At 40.1% G+C, this 24184-nt stretch overlaps 1 protein-coding gene across 1 annotated transcript in view; it reads left to right on the top strand.

Annotated features, from left to right (window-relative positions):
* oxct1a (3-oxoacid CoA transferase 1a) overlaps positions 1–24184 on the top strand; it is a 41852-nt gene that overhangs the window by 11327 nt on the left and 6341 nt on the right. The window contains exons 8-15 of the mRNA XM_054610651.1: positions 7058–7165; positions 7465–7579; positions 8162–8256; positions 8898–8946; positions 12103–12175; positions 13383–13458; positions 21344–21433; positions 22424–22504. Of these exons, the coding sequence (XP_054466626.1) occupies positions 7058–7165; positions 7465–7579; positions 8162–8256; positions 8898–8946; positions 12103–12175; positions 13383–13458; positions 21344–21433; positions 22424–22504 (687 nt within the window). The remainder of the gene's footprint in view (positions 1–7057; positions 7166–7464; positions 7580–8161; positions 8257–8897; positions 8947–12102; positions 12176–13382; positions 13459–21343; positions 21434–22423; positions 22505–24184) is intronic.

The following is a 24184-nucleotide window of genomic DNA, read 5'->3' as shown; positions in this document are numbered from 1 at the left end:
ATTCAGTTAAAGGGCAGCAACTTAGACGGCTGATATAACAAGGCCAGAACAGCTAGGTTGATTTGTCTGATTCAATCCAGATGAAATATAATGTTTTCTTCAAATACTTCATCAGTTGTGAAATTAATTCCCCTAATCAGAGTCAAGGAAACTCCAAAATCTCCTTGTCACCACATTGAAGGGTGCCAATGTGTAATAAATACTGATGAGCGACTACTTTTAGTGACCAATTTGCCTGTTTGTAGCAAATTTTGTCTAAAGGGTTATAATTCCCTGTGCTTGACCTCTTAACTTGCAGAATGAGATGACCGTGTCCAGTCTAGTGGTTTGACAAGTTATTTACATTTTACCAGTAGCTTTGTTCTTTGATCGGCATTTTGAATTAAAATATTTACACACTGTCAGTCATCAAAGTATCAATTTGAAGTTGAATTCTGAGCAACTATGAATGGGCATGTACTACATTAAAGACAAGTAGATGGGTAAACTGGTGGCTCCACTTCTATATGACATTTATTGGCAAATTCTGTGAAGAACCAAACTTCTAATATACATTACATCATGATAAATGTGCCATTATAAACAGATTCTTTGAAGATACCCACCACTACGGCTTCATTCCCTCAGGTCACTCAAGTGACCACTGGCTCAAAATTGTAGTTCACTATTTCTTTTTTACAGAATCTAAACTACAAGAGGCAGGAGGGGTGTCAGAAAACAAGATAACACAAAACAACACTCTGAAAATGACCAGATAATCAGCAGCTCCGGTCATGGTTACTAGGCAACCAAACCCTGCTATTCAATTGTTCAATGTTCCACGGTTTCCAGCTGGTCCAGTTATTCCCTTATCGCAGTGACAGTGAAGGCCCCCATTGCATTGTGGGATACAATACACGAGAGACTGAATCAAAGCAGTGGTTTCTGCTGTTGTTTGACCTTCAGTCTCGGTAAATGATAAATTATTTTACTGTGGCGGTGCAATATAGCGGTGTGGGTGTTGGTTTGTAGGAACAACCAACAGGTCATGCATGAATATAATTAATGTATTTATCAGCATGATCTTTTTCTAAGCTAGAGGTCTAATTTGATATAAATGACCTCCATCCCCCAGAGTTCCAGCCTTAGCCTCCCACTGTACTTTTGTGTTAAAACAAAAATGGCAACAAAAACCTACACATTTGCAAAACGCAGGAAACCGTAGTTTCAGTAGTGAATTTTTAACTTCAACTATGTATAGGTAATGTTTTTTTTCCCCCCTCAGTGTTTGGCTTCCGAATGACAGTTGTTATCATCGTAGTGCGTAATGCTTTGTTTGCTCCCGGCTGGACGTTTAATTATTTATCACAGCCCACATTTTTAATGCTATTATACAGCACTTACTCACTTATGCCCTGTTGAGATTTCTTGACTTGTGCCCCGACTAATTCCAGTCCTCAAGCTACTGTTGGCAAATAATTATTAATCCACTCATTTTCCCATTTTCACTCATTTTCAGGTTCATGAATAACATTTTGTGTACATAAGATGTGCAATGTATGTCATCATTTCTTTAGTGATCCAGACATTGACTTTTTATGTCTTGGCGAAACATATCATAGTCATATCGGTGTCTCATGAAAGTAGTCGACTGAATGTAGTCTGTGGGCAACAGCTGCTGCATTTATTAAAAAAAATTCAGAAAAAGCTGATTCATATTTAAGAACTAGTGTATCTTACAGCTTACACTTTTAGGGATATTGCTAGCAGTATTTGCCCATCTGCACTGCCAATAGAGGACACACTGAACAATTTGGTGATGGCATTGAGAGTGAGTCAGTTTCGACATAGACTTAAATTCACTTGCAATGCTGACATTGAAGGACTGATACTAAAGCCAGTGACAGACTGTATGGCAAGTTTAATACTCAGCTGTACTTAAGGTCTCTGTTGGAGTGATTTAAATGGCAAGGAAAGAGAGTAAAGATGAAAATAGATGATGGGAGCCAGTAGAAGGGAAGAAAGATTTCCTCAACATATTCACGGACTGAATATTTGAAATGTTAAATTTGCATGTTACGCGTTCTGACTATAAGTTCAAAGTTCCCGAATGACTGCCTGCTCATCATCAGAATCTGAAGCTCGTTGCACAGTGGCTTATGTGTTCTTTGAAATGTAAACATTGCCATTTGAGCTAGGACTGGAGTTCGAAATCCTTATGACACAATGTCCTTTTGGTGTGCAGTATGTGTTGTTCGAAAGATGTATTTTTAGTTCCTGTAATGTCGTCATTTTCTGCGTACAATGAAGGCTGTCATAGGCGAGACAAGTTTCCACTGAGAGGAAACAGATTGTTCATGTTGTCAGTATTCTGGGTTAGAGGATAGAGCCGGAGCTGAGCCTCGAAAGTGGCAGCAGAGCATGGCCAAGTGCCCACATACACAAACGCACAAGTACACACACTGGGAGGAAGATGGAGAGGCTATAAATACACAGGGTAATGAGAGTGTGATGTCGCTGTCATCCTCATGCTCTGTTGCCCGAACCCCCACCATCTCTTTCTCCGGACTGTCGCATATCAGTATGCGGACAAAGACGCACGCGCACACACAAAAAACATGATGGATTATAAAGTCAGGTAGCTTTGCAATTATAGCGTTGGCCACTAAAGCTTGTACAGTCTGTAATAAATAAGATCTGTAAAACATCTTGACAAACTGAGATAAGATTGAGAATCTTAACTTGAAATTGACTATTCAATAGTCAAAAATAATATATTAAAGCTACTTCAAGGAATTTTCATTATGTGTTGATTTTGGCGGTCCCTGTGGACGAAAGTGGTATTGTCTCTGAGCCCCAGAGTCCATTTAGAAAAGGTCTAATTTTACTGCAGTAGGGTGTGAAAGTCTGCCCCGCTCAGTCCTGGTCCTGGTTCACTCTCCCTTCCCCCCAGTGGGCCCAGCAATATGTTCTGGGACTCAACACAGATGTTCACTGCTAACACAGACGCTTTGCTCCTGGCCAGAGGAGGAAACAGTACTGCCAGGCATTGGGGCTCTCAACCTCCCGCCGGCGCTTCTGACTCCAGACGTAAAGCAACAGCAAAGCTGCAAAGCACCCGGGTGAGATTGGTAACACGCCATCTATGCAGCTATTTACACACCGGGTAGAATGTGGCTCAGTGGTAGAGCAGGGTCGTCCTCCAATCAGAGGATCGGCGATGCAATCCCTGGCTCCAGTAGCCCATGCTGATGTGTCCTTGGGCAAGACACTTAACCCCAAGTTGCTCCCAAAGGCTGTGCCAACAATGTATGAATGTCCTGATGGGCAGTTGGCGCCTTGCATGGTAGCCCCTGTCATTAGTTTATGAATGGGTGTGAATGAGTGAATGATGACGTTTAGTGTCAGTACAAGTCCATTTACCATTTACACAAAGAAGTCTAATACGCTTCTTAATTTAGCAAAAGTAGGCTAGCCAAAAGATGTAGTAACAGTAGTTTTATAGCCCCCGGTGGTGTGTAGCATAGACTGGTGTTATCAGTCCTTCCAAAAATAAAATAGCCAATCAGCTTGCCAGATTGAAATCAAATTTGATGTAAACATTTATAGTCCCTAGCAGATGATTCCTTATGATCCTGGTGACAACCAGACCTGACCTTGATTACCACCATCAGGCTACATTTCCACATCCACTTCAGGGAGAAAAAATGTGCTCAGTAAATATTGTTTCAGAGTTTGCACTAGATATGGTTTGTTCCCAAGATATTGATGACGAATGACCAAATCCGATTAAATGTGTTGTGGGTATCAATGATCATCAGAGGAGGTAATGTTTTTGTGAATCCAAAAATCTAATTCTCCTTTGGCACAACCCTGGGAAGGGAAGGCATTCATTTAGCCCGCTGCCTCTTGTAATCAAGGGTGTAATGAACATAGCAGCTTACTAACATTTAGTTAGAATGGTCAGAATTATAATGCAGATATGATCTGAAGACACATACTCATGATCCATAAAGTTCATTTGTTGATTGGAACGTATGCCTTTGCTCAGAGCAGAGTGTGTTTGGTACTGAAGAGTTGTCTGGCTGCATCTGAATTCCTGTCTTAAATTATGCTGATGTTTTTTTTTCCCTCACTGATCATATTTAGTTTTAGTTCCATGTGCTTTAAAATGTGGTCAACTGTAAACGTTGCACCTTTTTGTTTTTATTGAGTTTTAGCAAACATTTGTGATAAATATGGCACATTGCCAGCATTGTTTAATAACCGTAGAGGAAACACTGTATGAAACACCGCTGTTGGTGGTTTATTCTAGGAATCTGCGAGCATTGTGATCCAATCAGTTTGAGATTAACAAGATTTGACAAAGCCCACAGCCTAAAAAAGCACAAACCCTCGAAAAAAAAAAAAAAAAAAAAAAAAGGGGGGAAAAAAGGCTTGTTGTGTTCCCGGAGGGCACTTTGATTCCCTCTATCCTCCTGCCAGCTCACTTCATGCCTGGCTCTGCTCTCATTGATGTGAAAATCGTTACAGTTACAGGAATATCAATGTGTGTGTCTGTGCGTGTGCCTGTTTGCTGGCTTCACACACCTGCTCATTGTGTGTGTGTGTGTGTGTGTGTGTGTGTGTGTGTGTGTGTGTGTGTGTGTGTGTGTGTGTGTGTGTGTGTGTGTGTGTGTGTGTGTGTGTGTGTGTGTGTGTGTGTGTGTGTGTGTGTGTGTGTGTGTGTGTGTGTGTTTTTTTTGAATTTCATTTTAATGCTTTATTCGTCCCCGTCCATTGAACCTCCTGTCTGAACTGCATCTGAGCGTTGGTGCAGGCGGGACACATCACCTAGATAAAAGGAGCAGGAGGCTTTTTTTATGTACACAGCACATTTAAATTGTATGAGCTTGTTATTGTGCTGCGACTTAGCTACCGAAAGGCTAATTGAAAATCCGAGCTGAATACATGGTTTGTTTTCATGTGTTTTGACACCCAAAAAACGGACATGGAGAAACTCATCTTTGACGTGCAAATTCTTTTTTTTCTGTTGCCCCTGGTTTTTGAGGGGCCATGCTATTTGACACTTTCAGATAGAGAAGACAAAATTAGGAATTTAAACTGTCAATTAAATGAATTCATCTGAAGTCTGGAAATTATGCCATCAAATATTTGCAACCCAGATTTCCTATTTTCTCACTGTAACTGTTTTATAATGTGATGAGCTCAGTCTTGCTTGATGAAGATGTCTATGGAAATCATCATTCTCACAAAAGACAGATCAAGCCCCCAGAGAATGATGTGGGCGGATGTGTGGGACCGCCGTATCAATTCTCTCGCGCTACCAATCTCATCTTGCATGGCCTCGTTTTCACTGCGGAGCATCAGAGATTTACCATAACACGACCAAGGGAAACCAGAAAGAAAGAGTCTTAAAATCACTCTACAGCCCTGAGTGGCCCTAGCTCACCACAGACCAAAGCCTGCGTATCCATGACAACGCTAAGATGGGATCCACTCTTAGCCATTGACTCCTCTCAGTCAGTGCTGAGTGCTAAGGGAGGAAGTGGAGATAAGGAGAGATTCAATTCAATTTGCTTTGAACGGCTTCTTGCCCCTCATGTAAATGGAATAAGTAGGTTACTCTCTGGGCTGCACAGGACCGAAGCACACAGGCGTAAAAAGGGGAGGCAAGAATTGTGTTGTCATGGTTAAGTCCCCTTTTGGTCCCCCAAAGATGTGACAGTAACTCTCTTCTTTTTCCATTTAATTTTGTGTCCATTTCAAGTGCTTTTCCCACCTTGATGAAGCGCCTCCTCCTTCTTGGAGTCCCTTCTATTTGTTAAAGCAAAATCAGTCCTCTAAATCTAATCTATTTCTTGCGTTGACTTAAAATCTGAAGGACCATAGTGTTTTAATAATGCTACCAACAAATATAAACATGACATATGAGTTTTTAGGAGCTAGAGCAGGCTTAAATGGGCAGCAAGATTGAGTGGAGCCCACACATGCTGTCCCTTAAAGTTGAGGCTGTAGGCTCGCTTTATAGCAGTACCTAATATTACCTAAGGTGGAGGGCGCAGGTGCGTTTGTTCTGGGATTTCTATCCCAGTCATGTTGATCCAGCTCTGCTTAAATCAATAGCCATTTCCATCCGTGTTGTTGGCCGGACAGAAATAACCCTTTGTGTACACTCTTCATCTGCCACTTTCTACATAAAGGTGGTGCACTTCTGTCTCAGAGTCGGGAATATATTGTTTATTCGATATCTGACACACAACATGCTGCCAAAATAAATGTAATAAAAGTGTTATTCGGGGTGTATTTAGACAATATACATTAGCCTATGTTGTAGCAGCTCCATTGAGATCCAAAGAATAAGCTGAGCTGTAAATGTTGTAAGAGATTTTTGAGGCCAAAGTTTGTGGAATAGACCTAAAAATATAGATATGTAGCTAAACGTTGTGTATGTTTCTTTTTTGAACTGTGTGTTCGGTCGACCAAAATCTTCCCATCACCAAAACCATCTCCCCAGGAACCCATACTCTCCATCTCCTTTGATCCCAGGATCAAGCTGTGTCCCCTGAGCTTCGGTGTGTCTAAAGATCCTTTTCTGTTTTTAGTCAGCCAGGCTGGTTTTGAGTACACAGACAGCTTTCAGTGAACTCGGTGGTGTTGCTAAAAGAATAAATGTAAGACCTTCTCCCGCAAATATTAACCTTTCCTTCCCCTGGAAAGATGTGGCAGTATCAGCATTTTTCAACCTGTGAGATCCTATTTGCAGTGCAAATGTCTGCTTTGTGTGTCACCCTCAGTGTAGTTTGTAGTTCAATTTAGGATTTAATATCAAAACAAATGAACAACCTTAAAAATCAGGGTAAATTTCTTGAGATAACCCTGCATAAGCAGAATGAGAAAAACCATCTTGGTCTTTTATCAGTTAATCTATTAAATTTCATAGCTGGGCAGACAGAGGTTATTTTCTGGTAGCGCAGTTCCACCAGTGTGTGGTTTTCCTTATCTGAACTTTAATCTCAATGCTCGTGAGACATTTTACAGGACAAGGTGAAGCTCATCCCTCTGTGTCTCTGTGTAGGTGGAGGAGGTGGTGGATGTTGGGACCTTTGCTGAAGAGGACATCCACATACCCAGCATCTATGTCCACAGGGTTGTCCAGGGAGCCAGCTACGAAAAAAGGATTGAGGTACAAAAACATTCCTATTCATACATATTCATTCTCTCTATCATTTCTGAAAAAGTCACGTTCCATTCAGCAAATGGTAAATTGATAGCAAAAAATATCAAAATGATTCATCCTATAACAATGAAGTGTAGAGTCAAACCCTTTATGACTAAGCCATTGTAGCAGGATTTTACATTTCCGTCATTGTTCAGAAATGCACATGCTAGCTCTTCTTATTCATATGTGTCTTTATGCTCAGCCAGAAATATCCTCTCAGCATGCTGTCTCCCTGATCCTCATATATTCCTGTACGGTTCCAGAAACGCACGGTAAAGAAAAGCCAAGAAGAGAAGCCCAAACCGAAGAAGGACTCAGATATTGTTCGGGAAAGGATCATCCGCCGAGCTGCTCTGGAGTTTGAGGATGGGATGTATGGTATCCTTTAAAAATAATTCAACCAGAGATCAAACCACAAAATCACATTACTTTGTGCTCTGGGTTCCTCCCTTTAATTACAACAAGTAAAACCAAACCAGGTGTGCAGAAAGAAAGAAAGCAGCCTACCTTTCTTTTCAACGTACATAATGAATAATTGTTGCCTTTGTGCCAGTTGATTGAACCTGCAAATTATGCACACACACTTTTTTTTTTTCTCTGCAGTTCACATTTACATGTTATTGTGGTAGCATTGGTCCTTCCTCATGAAAGCAGTGGCTTATTTGTGATTAACCTATCCCTGATTTTTTTTTGATTTTTTTATTATTATACCCTATAGTTCAGCATGACATAATTGGTATTTTGGAAATGTTAAGACTACATAGTTCTGTGGATTTTAGCTTTTTCCACACAACAAATCTTTCAAACTTACACCAAAATGTCTAACGTACGCTCTACGGTGTATAGTTGTTTCTGTTGAAGCAGCTTTCAAACCAATGCTAAATATGTTTCTCTAATACCTGCTTTACATTGCATGACTACAAATGTAATAGTTACCATCTTTAACAAAGAGCAAATCAGCCAACCTCGGTATTGGTATCCCCATGCTGGCCAGCAACTTTATAAAACCAGACATCAGTGTAAACCTCCAAAGTGAAAATGGAATTTTGGGACTGGTAAGACACCTACAGAGAGCTTTCTTCTCACTCCGGCTTTAGTGCTTTCAGTCTGAACCAAACAAGCTAACGAGCAGTCTATTCTCCGTCCTGTGTGTAGACGGTCGTTTTTAAGAAGCAGTGAACATTTTTAAACTGAATTGTGCTCTGAGAATGTAGCAAGATGAATAGCCACTCATTTGAGCGGTATCATTTGAAATGTGCCGGGTTTGTCATGTTGCAGATCGTGGCAGGTTGACTTTTCTCTTCCATTTTTCTTTGTCACGATTATAATTTGCTGACAGAGCCTTCAACAAAGGCTCCTGCTGCTGCTGCCATGGAATGACTTACCATTTATTTGTGTTGGCAGGAAAATGTAGGCGCCTATGCTAATGCCTTATTTGTCAAAGTTTCTTTTGATTATGAGTTCCAGTTTTAAAGTGATACTCCTCTCTCCTCTCCACTCTCCACTCTCCATCCAAAAGGATTGCTCCCTTTGTTGAGCACAGTGAAAATCAATGTCTCATCAAATCACCAAAAAGTGATTTTGTCTGTCTCTGTCTTGAAAGATCACGGCCAGTGAGGCTGAGAGACATGTAAGAGTATGTGTGGCTGCCCTCCTGTACGCACATTCTTGTTTATCTTCATTTCTCTCTGCGTAGGGCCCGTACCCCACTGAGGATGCAGTGGATGCAGACCTGATTAACGCTGGTGAGGGTTATCCTAATCAATACTTATCAATGATAAATGTATGTATATACAGTGGGTACGGAAAGTATTCAGACCCCTTTAAATTTTTCACTCTTTGTTTCATTGCAGCCATTTGCTAAAATCGAAAAAGTTCATTTTTTTTTCGCATTAATGTACACTCAGCAACCCATCTTGACAGAAAAAAACAGAAATGTAGAAATTTTTGCAAATTTATTAAAAAAGAAAAACTGAAATATCACATGGTCATAAGTATTCAGACCCTTTGCTGTGACACTCATATTTAACTCACATGCTGTCCATTTCTTCTGATCCTCCTTGAGATGGTTCTACTCCTTCATTGGAGTCCAGCTGTGTTTAATTAAACTGATTGGACTTGATTAGGAAAGGCACACACCTGTCTATCTGTGCCTTACAGCTCACAGTGCATGTCAGAACAAATGAGAATCATGAGGTCGAAGGAACTGCCCAAGGAGCTCAGAGACAGAATTGTGGCAAGGCACAGATCTGGCCAAGGTTACAAAAGAATTTCTGCAGCACTCAAGGTTCCTAAGAGCACAGTGGCCTCCATAATCCTTAAATGGAAGAAGTATGGGATGACCAGAACTCTTCCTAGACCTGGCCGTCCAGCCAAACTGAGCAATCGTGGGAGAAGAGCCTTGGTGAGAGAGGTAAAGAAGAACCCAAAGATCACTGTGGCTGAGCTCCAGAGATGCAGTAGGGAGATGGGAGAAAGTTCCACAAAGTCAACTATCACTGCAGCCCTCCACCAGTCGGGGCTTTATGGCAGAGTGGCCCGACGGAAGCCTCTCCTCAGTGCAAGACATATGAAAGCCTGCATAGAGTTTGCCAAAAAACACATGGAGGACTCCCAAACTATGAGAAATAAGATTCTCTGGTCTGATGAGACCAAGATTGAACTTTTTGGCGTTAATTCTAAGCGGTATGTGTGGAGAAAACCAGGCACTGCTCATCACCTGCCCAATACAATCCCAACAGTGAAACATGGTGGTGGCAGCATCATGCTATGGGGGTGTTTTTCAGCTGCAGGGACAGGACGACTGGTTGCAATTGAAGGAAAGATGAATGCGGCCAAGTACAGAGATATCCTGGAAGAAAACCTCCTCCAGAGTGCTCAGGACCTCAGACTGGGCCGAAGGTTCACCTTCCAACAAGACAATGACCCGAAGCACACAGCTAAAATAACAAAGGAGTGGCTTCGGAACAAGTCTGTGACCATTCTTGACTGGCCCAGCCAGAGCCCTGACCTAAACCCAATTGAGCATCTCTGGAGAGACCTGAAAATGGCTGTCCACCAACGTTCACCATCCAACCTGACAGAACTGGAGAGGATCTGCAAGGAAGAATGGCAGAGGATCCCCAAATCCAGGTGTGAGAAACTTGTTGCATCATTCCCAAGAAGACTCATGGCTGTACTAGCTCAAAAGGGTGCTTCTACTCAATACTGAGCAAAGGGTCTGAATACTTATGACCATGTGATATTTCAGTTTTTCTTTTTTAATAAATTTGCAAAAATTTCTACATTTCTGTTTTTTTCTGTCAAGATGGGTTGCTGAGTGTACATTAATGCGAAAACAAATGAACTTTTTCGATTTTAGCAAATGGCTGCAATGAAACAAAGGGTGAAAAATTTAAAGGGGTCTGAATACTTTCCGTACCCACTGTATATAAAAATTCAAAGCTGTGGATACATTGGTCCAGCTGAATTATGGATTGATTAAGAGAGCTTTTTTCGGTTAACATGTGACATCCTATCATTATTTTCTGATTTCCTGCATTAAACACACACTCTTTGATGAATGTGTGTGTGTGTGTGTGTGTGTGTGTGTGTGTGTGTGTGTGTGTGTGTGTGTGTGTGTGTGTGTGTGTGTGTGTGTGTGTGTGTGTGTGTGTGTGTGTGTGTGTGTGTGTGTGTGTGTGTGTGTGTACAATGGATTTTCTATAAAAAATTATTTAACGTTTTATCCAGCCGCACTTTTGAAGTGATGTTAACTTATTGTTGACACCTCTCCAGGGTCAATCAATACTTAAAGGTTGAACATTTTCTTTCATTCATTTTTATTTGTGTGTATTTCTTTAAATTCTTTCATAATTTAATTTACCGTCTATGTGATTAAGTTTATCTGTGTTTAGATAAGTGTGATGTCAATTTTGTTGTGATTAATTAATCCCAATATTTAGTTTTGACAAAGGATTCATAGAGATGGACTGATTGATCAGCTTCTGATCGAAAAGCGACCTGTTTTCAGCTGATCGGTCATGATCAACGACCGGCCGATCATGCTCACATTTTCGCCGTTCACATTTGCACACTTGTGCCGCCGCAGCAACATGAGAGTTTAATGTCAGCACACATCAGCACAGACAGTAACGTCACAGCCACACACCCACAGCATGTTGTCCGTGTTTTCAGTGTAAGTGAAGCTTGCAATTTATTATTAGACCCTTATTATATTGTGGTTTATTCCAACGTTTGCTCCTTAGAGTAATCGCAGTGACCGGCTCATCTATCAACAGCACAGAGTGTCTATCTAAAACAGTCTGCTTGTAACGGAGTTAAAGCTAACGTTAACCGAGTTTGCTTGACTTGCATTTTGATGCATTCAAGCTCAATTCATTAAAAATGAGTATTTGGTGAAGAGCATTTTAGTTATCATGTTTGTGTTCAAATGTTATTTAGTTTTTGTCAATAAACTTGAGTAAATGCAGTTGTTTGAAGCAGATTTGTTCACAACAAGATAAAATAGATGTATGCAATTATGACCTTTTTAAATTCCTACCACAACCTCTAAGTAACTTATAATATATAATTCAAACTACTAATGCCCCAAAAACATATTTAATCCAAGCATATATTTAACTAAAAATGAAAGAAATATCTCCTTATCATTTGAATTTTGAGTTTTTTTATGCAAATAACAACCATAGATGACAATAACAAAGCTAAAGGATACAATTTTGACAGTTTACACAGACTTCAGAAAGATGGAAATAATTTCAGGGCAGTGGTGAAAATAACCTTGCTGTCAATTACAGTTCTGAGAAAGAAAATCCGAAACAGCAAGTGAGGCTTTTAAAAAGAAAATTGCAATTGCTGTATCTCTTAAGAATTAACCATGTCAACTGTCTGCTCCGCAGGGAAGGAGACTGTCACTGTGCTCCCAGGGGCCGCCTATTTCTCCAGTGATGAGTCATTTGCCATGATCAGAGGGTAAGGCCACAACATTGAAGCTTTGAACATGTATTTACTGACTCAAAGTCAGATGTGCTTGACATTCTGGATTTACATATAGACAGCTTATTGATACTTTAAAAAAAGAAATCATAATACTACCGGTCACTTCTTTGAACTTTGTGTTGCGGTTTATGCAAAAACAAAAAAAACACCCACTTTTTTAAAAATAATTTTCTCAGCAAATATTTCCTTAATTCACTAGTTTCATCCCCTGCACCATAAGCCATCTCTGACCATTGGATTTGACCACAGGAGATGGCCACAATTTGCAAAACTGGATATAAACAAATAGCTATGTCACCAGTACAACTAGACAGCAGCATTGCCAATATTCCCAAGGTCCCTGGTTTTTATTGATTTGCCAGCTGTCTGAAATTGCCCACCCGCACACCCTGAAGCATCAGTTCTGCTTGTCCACCACCCAGTGGAAATCCAATAGTGCTCATAAATAGCGCTGTCTAGTCACACTGGCGGGGAGTGAACAGAACCTTGTGTGTGCTCTTGTGCGAACAGTTCAAGAGACCAGAGTCACTGAGAGGGAATAACACGTCATATGATGGATTGTGAGCTGCGTGGCCTCAAATACCAGTCCAGCTCCTTCTCATACTGGGATGAATTGTACATCTTCATCACAAACCTTGTTCACTTCTTAACGTCTATGTGTTCGTCTATGACTTCCCACCTGCTATGTGCAATGAAGGAACAAAGAGGAAGTTACTATAGGCAGCAGTGCCATAAATCCTGGTTTAAATCTATGCAACTGAAAGCATCCTTACAATGCCTCCACCACCTGCTGTAGAGGCAGGTAGGAGAACTCATTATTCAGGAGAAACAGGAGCAAAGAAAGGAAAAGGGGTAAGAAGATACAGGAGTTTAAAAAGGGATGCAAATAAGAGCTTGACGCCAGCTTTTTACTCTTGACAATGTCTGCTATCAAGAAAACAGCAGAGATGGAAAGAGGGTTATTATTGTGAAGACATTTGTTTGTTTTTGTGAGAATCTATACAACCATCAATTATCAAATATTTGCATTTGTTTTGTGTGTCTTCTCACTATTAAACTGGGGAAAATATAGCAGTACTGTGTGCATTTTCTGATGAGTGGACCTGATGAGTGATTTCATAAACTAGTAACTGATTCTGAAGTTGACAGCTGTCTTCTTCTTTTGTGTCATTCTCTTCAGTGGTCACATCAACCTGACAATGCTGGGAGCCATGCAGGTGTCAAAACATGGAGACCTAGCCAACTGGATGATCCCAGTAAGTTAGTTTTTTTTATGACACACACTTATCTTCCTTCCGAAACTCGGGCTTTGTGCTCTGTCTGCTGGGGGTCAACACACCAACATCAGTGCAATAGGCATGATCCAAACGCTGCTTCATGAAGCATATAATAGCCTTTTTTTTTTTACCTTGTGAAGAGGGGGGGGTTAAAACATTTTGGTATGTATTTGCTGTCAATCAATAATGCACTTCACTTGAGGCTTTGGAATCAATGTAAAAAAAATATTAAGGGAATCTCTGAATAAGTGCTGCATCGAACAGTTATCTTCATTACAGATTAATCCATGATTTGCCTGTAACCCAAAATTGGTTAAAAGTCTAACCACAATTGCCGAGAGCAAAAAGCGACATCTTCAAATTACTTATTTTGTTCCACCATCAGTCCAAAACCCAAAGATATTCAGTTTGGTGGTATGTTATTTATCCGTAGACAATTGAGACTCAATTGCTATCTCTTGTTTATTTTATAGATGATTGCCTTCAGCATTCCTCATAATAAAAGGTGTCTCTGTTGAAACAGGTTGACAAAGGTTCAGCCTTGGTTATTGTTATTCAAGAGCACAGGGGTATGCTTGTCAGGGGGTCCAGGGGAAGGTTTTCTTTTTGGGGAGCGTTACAGTACAATGGCTGGCTGTCATTATTGCTAGACGTTTCATCAGGTCAATTGGTCTTAACACCACAGTGGCCACAGTCCTCCTCAGTGATTACTAAGGTCACAAACCCATTAAAAGACATTTCACAACGTGGGAGGGCTCAACCAGAAACGCCCCCCGGCACACATCTGCTTTCTGCTTGACTGATATGTACTTGCAAGGTTGCTGCCAGCCAGCGCATAATTTCATGGAATGCGTCTCCTCTAAGCAGCCAAGTGGAGACGAGTGTCCAAGTCGTTTACATGTAGAGACCTTGAGAATAAAACACACAAGTGACGTAAGGCAGCACTGTGCTTAGGAATGCTGCTGTCGCTGGTGATCGCTACATTTTGCGACGCGATTAATTTTCTCTTTACCTCTCCAGTTGTACTTGTTTGTCCATAGTAATTGCTAATTAAACGTGCTTGATTAAACAAGTTGTGCAGATATTGAAGGCCTGCAGTGGAGCTGTTACTCAGAAGCATGGGGTTTATCTTGTTTGACCATTGTAGCGTTAGACAGTTTGAAAAGCAAAATGATGCCGCATAACAGACAGACATACCGCTCTGTCCTCACCTCCACATTCAATCTTCATTATCCCCCATTTTTTAAAAAGGATTGATGAGGAGAATTACATTTCCCACCTTCTAGGATAATGAAAATTATTCACTACCTAAGATGGGTACATAGCATGAAATTGGAAATGTTTTACGTAGGAGTGGTGGATGCAGTACTCTTAGTGTGATTATGTTGATTTTGAACGCTTTAAATATGGAAAAATGCAGATGAACATTTTCCAGTTGAGGGCTTTGAAATGCTTTTACATCTCCACTCAGTCTGGAAACATCTGGAAAAACAAAAGATGGAGAGATATGGGCATCAGAATAGAGGATGGCATTTTGGCTTTGGTCTGCTGTTATATAATTTAGCTGCTGGAGCTTCATCAAGCTGTCCTAAACGCAGTGGTCTTGCAGCCTCGGATATTTTCTTAGAGTACCTCCTCACACAGACAGCCACACACAGATTTTTAAAATGTAACTTTTATTGATTTTGGTTGCCTAAACAGTGCTACTTTAGTTTTCACTTGCTCCTTCAAATCTGAAAGGTAAATGAAGGAACATATTCAAATGGGACAAAGCAATACAAATAAACCTTGTATTTTATATTGTAGAATTCAGTTTGATTGTTGTCGACTTTTAACAGGGAAAACAAGCGCTACACAAGAAATATATTCCAAAACCCCAGAGGCTCAGTATAACTGCAGCTTAAGTGCTACAATAGCTCGAGCTACTGACCATTAAAATGTACTATGTGCTCATGATAAGGCCTGATGACACTTTAATGAATGAGCTGCTTAAGAACATAGTGCCTTTAACTTAGAACTTCACATAATTTCCTGCTGTACATTAACAGATATCCCTGGATTGGTTGCCAGTTTATCAAACAGTTAAAGGGACAGTGTGCAACATTTAGTTGGGTTCATTGGAAGATATTGAATAAAATATTCATAACTATGTTTTAATCGGTGTATAATCACCCCAGACTAAGAATCGTTCTGTTTTCTGTAGCCTTGAAAAAGCTATTTATATCTACCAAGGGAGCAGGTCGTCTTATTTGTAAAACTGTACATGTGCAATTGTTCCCAAAAACGCTTTAGTCGGCCATCTTGCAGTGGCATGTTTCAACAGCAAACCACAACAGACACTGGCTCTAGTGAGAGCCGTTCCCCTTTTTTTTTTTTACGTTATCTGTTAGTCAGGATGCGTTCCCCCGTACCTAACCTTACTTTCCATGTGTCATCCCAGTACAATTGAAGCTCAATGAATTTGTATGTTTTCTCATAAATAATCAGAAATCGTAGTATTGATAAGCCCCGACGTTACTGTTGCTTTTCTTTAGAACTTTTAATTGTTTTGATATCATTTATTATCACGCTGCAGGGCACATTTGCTCTGTTCTCTCTGTCAGTCTAAGCTCCTCCAACTACACACACATGAACACAATCACAGACATGCACGAAGCGCGAGCAGAAAGGCCGCTGGGATGAAGTGAACCAAGTGAAGTGAAGGATACTCGAGTTGACGGCAACTACGCTTGTTACTGTACGTAAAATAAAAAAAAACCCAGATAAAATAAAAGTGAAACCTAACTCAGTCGGCCACCGCCGCTACGTTTACACAAGCACAGCATGAACAAACGGCCAAAAGCTTTTTTTTGTAAACTTCTCTGCCAGCTGACAGAGCAGCCAGGTGTACAGAAGACAGTAGGAATGACTGTTACTGTGTTCTACATTCTTTATGAACTTCAATCAGAAATGTTATTTCTTTTTTGACATTTGACATTTACTTCCAGTGAGATACTAATGACTTTGTATAGTGACTTTGCGCTTGTAAACATAACTCTAATAGCTCTTATTCTGTTCTGAATTTATTTGTATTTAAAATCGTATATATCGTTTTTGACATAGTCATGTAGAAGAACCGAGTATTGATGAGAGTAGTCCCTACTTGTACTAAAATCCTAAAGATACATTTCCCTACCGGTAGGCCACCATAGTTCTCCCACACGCTAGGTAAGGGAGGGGCTGAGCTGAGGGGTATTAAGTTGGTTGCAACCTGACACAAACCACTAGATACCACTAAAACTTACACACTGTCCCTTTTATAAGTTGTCATACATACCAAGCTCTCAGTGTCTTGTTTATGTACATTTTTAAAGTTTCAGTTTTTGCGCTCCCATGTATATGAATAGTCTAGATTACGCTGAGTTCACCAGTCGTACACTGTAAAATGTTATGTTATCCAGTTTATTTGTACGCGTTGTCCATTGTCTTATTGTCAGTCCCGTCTCTCCCTCTGATTCTTGTCATTAGTTGTCTGGGTAACGAAGGCTTGTGGCGGTCTGTCGCTATGTTATTAAATAGAGAGACATTTGTATCAAACAGCGGAGATTGTCAGAGAATTTACGGGGGAGAGGAATGAAGCCAGTTGGTAAGTGGGAACTTTGGGATTGTGAAGGGGGTCATTTCCCGTGTTGTTTCTGCCACAGACTGAAAAGTGAACACTTGCACAACAAATGAGCAAATCATATTCTGTTGTCATGGTAACGCCATGTATACTAGCACTGTATAACAACAAATACAGTGCTACTCAAAGTATGTTTCCCTTGATGCTTTCCTCATGCATTCGTGCCACAGCATTATATTTTGGAACACCAATCCAAAAAAACTTTTATCAATACTTTGACTGAAAATAGATGAAAAGGGAACAGAAATTTTGTTTTCTAAATGTTCCCTCTCAGAGTAGAGAATGTAGGCACGTTTGTGTGCCAAGGTCGCTTTGAAAAGAATGTCAGACTCTGAATTGCTACACCTGTTGCCCCGCATTCCTGGACAGATGTAGAGTTTCATAATGACAAAGTACAAAGAGGTACTTAAAGATGATGATGGTATATACAGGAATAACCAGTAAATACCATCATCATCTTTAAGTACCTCTTTGTACTTTTTATATATCATATATGTAGCCTTGATATACTGGTGCATATATTTCATATACAATGTATTTAATTTACTCATTATTAATATTTTGTATTTGATTGACTATTTGCATCAGGTGTGAATCAAGTCATGTGTGCTTGTATGCTAATGCATTATGGGTAATAAAGATGGGGACTCTGTTCTTATCCTTCTTACTGGAAACCTGGTGTGCCGATTGATCTGTTTTAATTCTGCTTGATGTTTCTTTAATGAAGCATCCCCTCTATTGGACTCTGGATGTGTGTGTCTTTTTTTAAAGTGTCTTATCTGGATTCTGCACCACTGAGACTGTCTCTTGCAGTCCCCCACATTATCTTTGACTTTTAAAGCCATTATATGAATTGATGTTCTCTAACGCTAATCTAATTAGCATATGTCTAGGATACTGTATATCCCTTTGGCAAGGTTTCATTTCAAAGAGATAGTTCATAAGCCAATGAAAAGGTCATCTTTGACAAAATAAACACTTTCCTACTGTACCAAACCCAAACTGTGCTTTTTGTGGACTGTTGTACCCATAAATTCAGCAGTTGAACAATAGTCACATCTTTTCCCCATGGTGCTAACATTACAGCAGGCAAATGGACCTAATTGGAGTGGTGAGCCTGTGGGGCTTCAGTCAGACCAGCAAGGTTAATATGATCAAAGCTGTGCTAATTAAATGGCTAAATCATCCAGGCGACGTAGACAGAGGATGTTTCTTTCTGTGGATATTGCACAGACAATCTATTCGTTCCGTTTTAGTGCCTTCTTGCATGTTACGTTTGCCTTTAAGGCAGGGTGTCCATATAGCATTTATTTTGTTGTTGTTTTCTGACAGACACTCACAACAGATTCACTGAAGAAAACATGCATATTGATATTCCATCTCTGCCAATAGATCCCCAAGGCTTGATTTTATTGAATAAAATCAAGTATTTGAGCTGGATGAAACAGGTTGTTAGTTTATCCCATTGCACCGTTTCATAAATTTTGTTTTGCTGCATGCGGCGGGTCAGATCAAAGCCTTGGGTAACCACATGCAAAGCCATTAATCAGAGGCAAGTGAATGCCAATCCTCCTAGTAATATAGGTCATGGACAATACTCAGTGAGCAATGTTATTTTCTTATAGTGTTTTCTATAGAACAAGGTCATAGGCATTAGGGAGACATTTGACCACATGCACACAGACGAGCTGAACTGTTGTTCCTGCATGCTTGGCTGCTGTCACTGCGATGCATCACAGGCACTGTGGCTACATAATTTCATTTCAAAGCTTGCATTCATTCAAAAATGAATGGCCCATAACAATTCCAGTCATTTGATGTCTGCATTTTCTGTAGCCAGAAAGACAGAACCAATTCTATTTTTTTTATAGAAAACTGTGGTAACGTTTGATTGCCCCCAAAGCAAAACAAGATCATTTTGTAATTTACCTGAAATGCTCATTTTTGTTTTGACTCTTTTATTGCTCATACCCTGAGTAGTATTTCATGATGGGCGTGTAATTTTAAAAGCAGATGTCGACTTTGATGAACTATAGCTAAGTTGCTAGGTGGAGTACATTAGCGGCCGTAAATCCAGACTTGCTCCCACCAGATCAGACAGTGTTATCCCCCTCTGCACACATCCGCCAGCTCTTTGACTGTCAGAAAGTACATTAACATTGATCATTTGAAAAAGGACACTGTTTCCTTTTGGAGTATCATCTTAAGATGCACCGTGTGTTAAATCGGTGTGTTTGAAGGTTAAAAGTCAAAATGGACCCTGTTTTAATCATAGATTTTGGTGTTCTTTTAGTTAAGGATGTCATGTTAAGCCACTCTGCGTTGGCGTTCTATAAGATAATACTGTTATGTATATGAAATTAAAATGCAGGCTCTCCTATATCCTCAATCTATGCTTTCCCCATCTTCCCCCCCATCCTCCCTTCTCCCAACCCTCCTTCCGCTCTCTGTTGATATCTTCTCCACCCAGCTGGCCTCCCTGGAGGCAGACAGTATCCCTACTGTACTTGCGTATATACATATATATCCGCTGGTTATCGAGGAGAGAGCAAAGCAGGCTCTTCACATGATTGATGCGCAAATGGGATTTTAATCTAGTTACACAGCCGTCACCCTGTGGCAATATCTGCATGTCAGCCTTCCTTATTTGGAAACCCTCTGTATTGGGAACAACGAGGGACTAGAAGACAATTTTTCACCCGGCTGGCAATCCTGTTGCTGTGATGATCTTTCAGATTGCTTTGTTTCCAGAGATCTTTCTTCACTCACAGACTGTGATTTCAAATTTCACATTTTTGATGATTTCTTTTTTTTTTTGGACAAAACATTTAGTGCACATATCAGCATTCAGACATGGTTTAAAGCCCGTAGTTTAACCATATTATCTAAGCAACTCATTAAAAAATGATGAAAAAAGGAACACTGGCTGTTGTATTGAAGCGATGCCTCCTGAAGTTTCAATGCAGATGCTTTGCTGCTTGCACATTGCTTTGCTCACATGTCTGTGCAATGTCATTCATTTTATCTGCCTAAATAAGAGACGGTGGTCGCTGGATACTTGTGGATTTTTGCGATAATGATCTGTGAAAGAAACTGTGGCCTATGATCGCATTTTTCAAAACTGTGTCCTGTATTTATTCAATTATTTCTGTGTAAGCTATCTTTTTTTAACGTTGCAAATGTGAACGCCTTTAATCAGAAACGCCAAATAACTTGGTACTAAATTCATCCCAATATTAAACACTGGAGTCCTGTTGCTGCTTCATCTTGGTGCAACAATTATTACTAATTATTGCAACAATAACCATTAGTTTTGATCACATTGCTCCTACAAGTAAAGGTTTGGTTCACCAAATTTAAAACTCACCACCAGTGGTATCTATACATGCAGATTGCTTTGGTTTAATTAGTTCAGGTTTTCAGATATCGGTTATATCAGACATTTCTGCCGGTGTCTCAATACAAAGACGGTGAATGTTTTTATTATTGAGCTCAGTCATGAGTGAATGTGTGCTTGTTTGAGTTAATTTGTGTGGGTGTGGGAATATTTTTGTCTTACTATTTAATCTTACATACTGCTGCACCAAACTGCATATTTTGGCTGCAAAGGGCGCAGTTCCCCTAAGCCACGCCCCCACTGCTGTACAGAGTGCCAATGACTGTTTATTCAAAGCTTATTAATATTGAACGTGAACAGCAATACATCCTCCAACCGTGAAGTAGATTGATGGTTCTAGAGATATGCATGGACAGACACAGCTTCAGCGATTCCTTGTTTTTTAGTTAGCTGCTCTCCGTCTCAGTCTGTAAAGTTTTTTGGGGTCTTAACAGTGTAGGGATGAAATTATCCTTTACCAGGCACAAATCTTAGAAGATATTCAAGCTTTGGAGACACAGAGCGGCATATCAGCTTAGTAACTATTATTTATTTTTTATATAGCGGGAGTTGTTTTGGGGTTTTCTACCTGAAACAGGGCACTGGAAGAGATAACTTATTGTTGTTATTTCTTTCCCCCCTTCTAAATGACTGTTTTGGTTTATTGTTATTTTGATAACATTTTGGTTTATTGAGCTTTATGGTCATTGTTAAGGCCATTTTAATGGTCGTTTTAGATTTGATTGGGTTACATTGTAAGGTGTTTATGTTGTCTTGTCTCCCTTAAAGAAATAAAACCTTAATCCATTTTTATCTTCCATTCTTAGGGTAAGATGGTGAAGGGAATGGGAGGAGCCATGGATTTGGTGGCTAGCGCTGGAACCAAGGTGGTGGTCACAATGGAGCACTCAGCTAAGGTGAGTGTGTGTGTGTGTGTGTGTGTGTGTGTGTGTGTGTGTGTGTGTGTGTGTGTGTGTGTGTGTGTGTGTGTGTGTGTGTGTGTGTGTGTGTGTGTGTGTGTGTGTGTGTGTGTGTGTGTGTGTGTGTGTGCTTTTACCATACTGGTTTGAACCAGCATTGCTTTTACAAATTAGCCCAAAAGACTTATTTACTTATATAAGTCCAATTAAATTAGCAAATTTCTTTTCCCATGTTCGTACGACCCACCAGCGCACCTTGCCTCTGCTTCCTACAGTAATGAGTTTTATGACTGATTAGAGATAATTCCGTTAATGGATTGCTTAATGCCTCTTCACCAGAGAGCGCCACCTCATCCCGATGAGGTTTTGCACACAAACCGTGTCCTGTTTGTTTGTCTTCGACTCATTTGAATAGTCCAGAATAGGACTCAGTGTATTGGGTACAGCTGATTAGTTAGACTGGTTCTGTAGGAGGGGATGAGTAACCCCACAGGGCCTTCGACAATTGCAGTATGCACTCAAACTGAACTGGTTTACTTTTGGAAAGTCCAAACCTATATGATGCAAGTTCAACGTAACATTCTGCATTCAGAGTAGCATGCTGTTTTTTGCTAATGGGGGCCTGTCTGGCGCCCAGCTTTATTCCAGATGGTGCAGTAGGTGAGCATAAATTTACTGCCCTGAAGTCTCATCTCATTCATTATGAGGAATGGGGGGGAGGGATTGATGTATGATGTCTGCTTCTCAGGCAGTGTCAGAGGCATTTTAAAGAGTGCCTTTTCTTCAAGGAGACTGTTGGGGAAACTGAAACAGACTCATCTAGAATATGTTCTGTACATCCTATGGGGATAGGATGAGTGTACATAACCAGCTGCATCCTTGGAAAGATTGAAACTGAAGCTGCGTCCCTGGAAGTATTAACACAGTCTGAAGGTTGCTGACCCCTAATTAAGCTTTTTATTTAATCAACTACCCTTTGTCTTTCAGGGAGGAAAACACAAGATATTAGACAAATGCAGCCTGCCTTTAACTGGAAAGCAGTGTGTGGATCGGATCATCACAGAAAAGGTATCTTTATTTGTTTGTTTAATTTATATATATATATATATATATATATATATGTATATATGTGTGTGTGTGTGTATGTGTGTATATATATATATATGTGTATGTGTGTGTGTATATATATATATATGTGTATGTGTGTGTGTGTATATATATGTAAATATATACATAAGTACATAAATATGGGAGGATTTTGTGTAAGTAGTTTATTTATATTAACATTTCTTATTCGATTAACATTAATTAAATCTGTTGATTTGAGGAAGGAAGCTTCTTATTGATTTTGTTATGGTTTTTTAATTTTCATGGTTAGGGGTTGGGTTTCCCTTTATTATGTATTATGTTGATACTCCCATTCCTGCCTCAGGGCCCGGCTTCTAATGTTGTTAATGCTATTGCAATAATTGTAGTCATAGCTAATCTGCAGATTTATATGTTTTGGACTCTCTCTTTTATTTTTTGGTGGGTTCATTTTGAGAAAAAAACCCTGAAGCATCCCATGTGCCGTCTGTGGAGGTGTTCATTCAGGTGATAAAGAAGCTCCACACTGACACGAGAGGAAAAGATTGATCCTGGGATTCTGGATTTGGTTGGATAGTCTTTGTGGACCCACCCTTTCGGTGTTGCGTGAGAGTTAGGGACAGACTAGCAAGTAGAGCTTAGCCTGAAGGCAAATCTCCATCTTCCTCATTTGTATGTGAAGCGCTCCCTTTCTGCTTTCTGTTTTATGAATTCCATCAGATCCTGTGACGGAAGAAGGTGAAAACATTTGGATGCAGCCATTTACAGCAATATGTCGTCATACTTGGTAGCACATATGGTGATGGGGGAGAGCGGCATGAACATTATTTGAAAGTTATGTCATCACTCGCATCCCATCCAGCTGTAATGGCCAACATTCAAGTTACAGGTATCATTTATCTTGTTAGAATAGTGCTTATGATGGCCAAAGGGTGGAATTGTCTGTTGATGGGGAAATAAGCAGACAGTAAGCTAAAGTACAAGGTTGAAAGAAAATTAAGAGCAGCAAAGATGGCAGGTAGGAAGTTAGTGAGACTCAGGGAAGTTTGAAGGAGGAGGAATAAATGCTAATTCGTAAAAAAAAAAATTGTGTGGGGGAGGTAAGAAAGAAAAATGGTCTAGAGAGAGGTTTCAGGAGCTAGTAGAGCTTAGTGCTGATGCAGTGTCATATTGTACTGCAGTGAGTTGCCTTTGAGCCTCTGGTGTTCGTTGCCTTTGGAACTCGCTCATTGAAAACATGACCTGTCAGGGGCAAAGTCAGACAGCGTGTCCATGGCTTTTGTTTTCTATCCCGTCTGTTCTCTCCTGCTCGGCTGGGCTTTTGTTGTGATTGCGCAACATTTCTCAGAGAGCAGAATTCTGTCAATATTTATAAAGGTTAAAGCTCTTTCTACTGCCCTACTAGCACTTGTACGACCTCCTCCTCCTCCTCCTCACCTTCCTCATTTCATCTCCTGCTGTTTTCACCCCCTCTATATCCATTAGAACTCTCCTCTCTTGTTGCATCCCCAGCTTTATACTTTCTTGGTAATGACTCAAATTTTACATTCTATAATTTTTCTTTTCTCAATTCCTGCCATCTCTATTAACACATAGTTACTACATATCATACCCCTCATCCTTTATTTAACCATATATCCTTTTGATGTCATGTGTGTTGCA

Source organism: Anoplopoma fimbria, chromosome 13, assembly GCF_027596085.1.
Source record: "Anoplopoma fimbria isolate UVic2021 breed Golden Eagle Sablefish chromosome 13, Afim_UVic_2022, whole genome shotgun sequence".
In the NCBI taxonomy this organism is placed as follows: Eukaryota; Metazoa; Chordata; class Actinopteri; order Perciformes; family Anoplopomatidae; genus Anoplopoma; species Anoplopoma fimbria.
Note: the sequence above shows the minus strand (reverse complement) of the source record. Positions and strands in the feature narration are given on the sequence as shown.